The sequence below is a fragment of the Sinohyriopsis cumingii genome, unplaced genomic scaffold (genome assembly GCF_028554795.1).
Source record: "Sinohyriopsis cumingii isolate HCF-2022 unplaced genomic scaffold, ASM2855479v2 utg001953l, whole genome shotgun sequence".
In the NCBI taxonomy this organism is placed as follows: Eukaryota; Metazoa; Mollusca; class Bivalvia; order Unionida; family Unionidae; genus Sinohyriopsis; species Sinohyriopsis cumingii.
This window is the reverse complement of record NW_028316091.1, coordinates 728,435-732,465: the sequence shown is the minus strand read 5'-3', so window position 1 is coordinate 732,465 and position 4,031 is coordinate 728,435. Positions and strand designations below refer to the sequence as shown.

The 4,031-nt window shown below is 32.7% G+C and overlaps 1 protein-coding gene across 1 annotated transcript; it reads right to left on the bottom strand.

Annotated features, from left to right (window-relative positions):
* Positions 1 to 869: 869 nt before the first annotated feature.
* LOC149771325 (uncharacterized) lies at positions 870 to 3,769 on the bottom strand. Its single transcript, XM_089948642.1, has 3 exons — positions 3,709 to 3,769; positions 1,804 to 2,165; positions 870 to 993 (listed from the first exon to the last, which is right to left on the bottom strand). Exons 2-3 carry the CDS (start codon positions 2,157 to 2,159, stop codon positions 987 to 989), a joined length of 363 nt encoding a protein of 120 aa, XP_089804768.1. The 5' UTR covers positions 2,160 to 2,165; positions 3,709 to 3,769; the 3' UTR covers positions 870 to 986.
* Between the last annotated feature and the right edge of the window lie 262 nt (positions 3,770 to 4,031).

The window sequence follows — 4,031 nt, the reverse complement described above, 5'->3', positions numbered from 1 at the left end:
CTCATATTAATGTATATTCACCATTCCTCCTGTTGAAAGTGACTTGTTATTCTGTGATATTAATTGCATTCCTATTAAGCCTTATGTATGTATGTATGTATGTATGTATGTATGTATGCATGTATGTATCTCTCTCATAATTATATTGTTATTATTTTGACATTATTAGATGTGATAAAACAAGCAAGAGGGAGTCATAATTTTCCATATTTAAGAAAATTCTTATTTAACCCAAACTCAAACTTGTTCTCACAAACCTATACTGTGTGCGCGACGTTCTGAACAAAATAAATTTTCAAAAATAATAAAACAAGCCATTTAAAAAATATACAAAATCAAAAGTCAGTAATAATGATAATAATAATAATAATGGTAATGATGAAACAAATAAATAAATAAATAAATAAATAAATAAATAAATATGCAACTTGTGTGCGCCAGTAACTACCGTGCTGGTCACGTGATCAAACAAACATGCGTGGGAATCTTACAGATCAGCACGCGAAGCTTATCTTGTACTGACAATGTGCAAAGTACTTTATTCCAAGTGCCATAACGCTAAATAATCTCCACGTGTTGCTATGCCAGTAATCACTAAAGCTAACCTTATGGGCAGCTTTCTTCTTTGGTCAATAAAGGGAAACGCCTTAATCCCTTTCAATGACGATAACTAAGGTTGAGGATACGGTCAGAATCTGACAGAGACACAATCTGGTCAGATATAACCAGAAACCGAGAAGAATTTTTTTTTCCGGAGTGAAGTAAAATATTGGTTCCTGTTTGGAGAGAGAGAGAGAGAGAGAGAGAGAGAGAGAGAGAGAGAGAGATGATTTAGTGTATGAAAGCATAAAAGAGAAACAATTTTATTGGTTTCTGCAAAATAATTTTATTATAGTACTACATAAGAATACAGCTATAACGATGATTCAAGTAGAAATTGATATTTCGTGCGGTCGAGACCAATTCATCGGGTAAATGAATTTTTCTTAATATCTGTAAAATAAAGACATTTTAAAGAATCAAAATTGCGATGCTTGGTTGGATCAAAAAAATAAACGCATAAGTATTGTGGTGCGTGACAAATAGTCAAGTAGATATTTAAAATGAAGGCATTACTTAGAGACTATTTAAAATCAGGTCATTACTTAGAGACTACTTCAAATTAATGCATTACTTAGAGACTATATAAAATCAGAGCATTACCTAGAGACTATTTAAAATCAGGGCATTACTTAGAGGCTATTTAAAATCAAGGCATTACTTAGAATGAGTACACATCTTGGAATGTTTCAATGACAGTTATTTCAAAAAAAGATTATTTTCTGATCTGTATCAAAAACCAGATCGTGTGTCATTTTACTTTAGAAAATTAGATTTGGAAAACAGAAAAGGAACAACTCAAACCAAAGAAGCGAACACATTCCAAAACGAGGTGTGGAAACGACGTTGTAAATATCGCTTTCTTCCTCAGCTGAATTTATGACGTATATAGGTCTTTGCTTTGGGGTGAATTAAAGAAAACAATAATGGTGGGAAACCTTTGAAGTAATGTGCATTTGAATTTGCCTTTTCCATAAGTTTTCTGTTTCATACTAAATATGTATCGTTTTGAAGATTCGTTGGATAATTCTGCAGAATTCATAATTTGTATGAGGTGATGATGAATACGAATATGAATAATTTTTAGAAACTGTAATGAAAAGTTTAATATGGTCTAATTCATTCAAATAGGCAATTGTCTCATAGTCATTAAATGATTCGATACCAAAGAAATTTAAAAGATATATAATTTTTTGCTCTTACTTTCCAAAACGTCTGCCGAAGCTGTATCCCCCTAATCCACCAAAACCACCGATTCCTCCCCAAGGATAGCCATATCCGCCATATCCACCATATCCGCCATATCCACCATATCCACCATATCCGCCATATCCACCATATCCGCCATATCCGCCATATCCACCACCGAATCCACCATAAAGCCCGAGTCCACCGTAGCCACCGTAACCACCGTAGCCTCCATAGCCACCATATCCACCATATCCGCCATATCCACCATATCCGCCGTAACCACCGTAGCCACCTCCATAGCCACCTAATGGATATGTAGCAACTGCAGCAGCTACAATGCAGGCTAGAAGGACTAGTGTAACCTTCATTTTGGTCTGCAAAGAACATAGATGTCAAATATATGTTTCTTGTTGATTACAATCTTACGTCGTTTTATGGTTTTGTACGTTAAGTTGTTATCATCGTTGTTACAATGAAAAAAGAGCCAGCATGTACTTGCATCGATTTCAAAACTGCAGCTTGAGTATAATATACGATGTCTTCATTAAGATCACAGAACGGTTGGTGAACAATCAAGATGATATGAACAAATCAAAACTAAATTTGCAACTCATCGTGAATTTAAAAATAAATTTTAGTGTCCGGTAACTGAAAGATGTGAATTCTTATTATTTTGAAAGTTTATTTTCTTGTTTTATTGAGCTTTGAATGTGACGCTGTCTATGCTTAGTCTTTTCGTTCTTAATTTAGACCTCATATTTTGTGATGTATGAATTATCTAATTGACCAACTTTTAATCGCCATTACTACTAAGAAACAACAACGAAATTCGTTCAAACTAATAAAATGAGATTTTTGAATGCATATCATTTTTTTTGTTTTTCTTTTGCATTTACTTAAATTATGTCCGAACATTAATCTTTCTTAAGAATAAACTTAGTAGAAGCACAGTCCTTTTGTGTCTCCAACAACGTTGTAAACCGTCTCATTTACTATAGAAGGCTATTAGATCAGAAGACTGACTTATTGCAAGCTTTGATTGCATTTTTAGAGATTTGAAACCATTTACAGCATCCGTGTTTCAATGTATGGCTGGACCTGTTGCTCCCGTTCTTCTGTAATAATTGAAACAAAAGTACTGACTCTGACAGCTTAAAGAATTCGATCCCCACTCCTCAGTTGTTTTCAGATATAATCATGATTACAAAATTCTCACGAATAAAATAAAATCAACAATCATAAAACATCAAACAGATATGTCCAGTGTAGCATGTACATTTTAGCATTCGTGTCAGTGTTACACTTCAATAAATAGAACAAATAAGTATATTTCCTAGTCTAAACATATATCATTGCTAAACAGGTACTGCACATGCATACAATGCAAATGGCATAAAAACAAATATTTCAATGTTCATTTTCCTCTCCACTATAAAATTAATTAAGTTTAAGGCAAGTTTTGTGTAAAAGGTTGACGATGAGTGATTTACATATAATTAAAAATTGAAAGGAATACAAGAAACAGAAGATTTAAAAATATACTGCATTCTACACGTGCAAAATTGTCAAAAAATGATAGCGATTCAGGTGCTACATTTTAGAAAGAGTAATGTCCCTTTCATGAGTTCATTTGGGATTACTAATTTGCTCCTAAATTATGTTTTAAATAAATCATCAAACCAGTCATAGTTAAGGGCAACATGTAAAATTTAGATTACTTAACAAAATTATACCATGCTTTGTGAAGATATTATCTAACACATCTAACTAATATGAATTTAAAGCTAAGGTGTTATGAATGGATTAATAAAATCTGAGAATATAAAACTGCATTATTTCAACAAGTATTGGTAGATGATATCATTTACGTTGTTCACCCTGTACGTGTTTCAAATAATGTCCAAAAACAGCACTCACCTGTGCGATTGTTGACGTTATTAAAAACTCTTACAGAAAGATCGAATTCTCGGACTCGGTTAGAAGACGGAGTACTACAAGGTTGACAGGTATGTATTTTTATACTCATAATGGACTTTTATCCCTCTATGCATCCATCATCATCCATTAAAAAAACTGATTGATATTGATGAAAACGTGTGAAAATAAATTACTAAATCATTATAGGATTAAATGATCATGGTTGGATATGTATCGATGTGTAAATTTTACCTAATCACTCACAAAGTAAATAAAGTCCGAAGGACTTTATGTAAACTTTGTGAGTGATTAGGTAAAATTTA

Excerpts from the sequence above, each read along its gene's own strand:
- LOC149771325 (XM_089948642.1), bottom strand. The coding sequence starts at position 2,159 with ATGAAGGTTACACTAGTCCTTCTAGCCTGCATTGTAGCTGCTGCAGTT.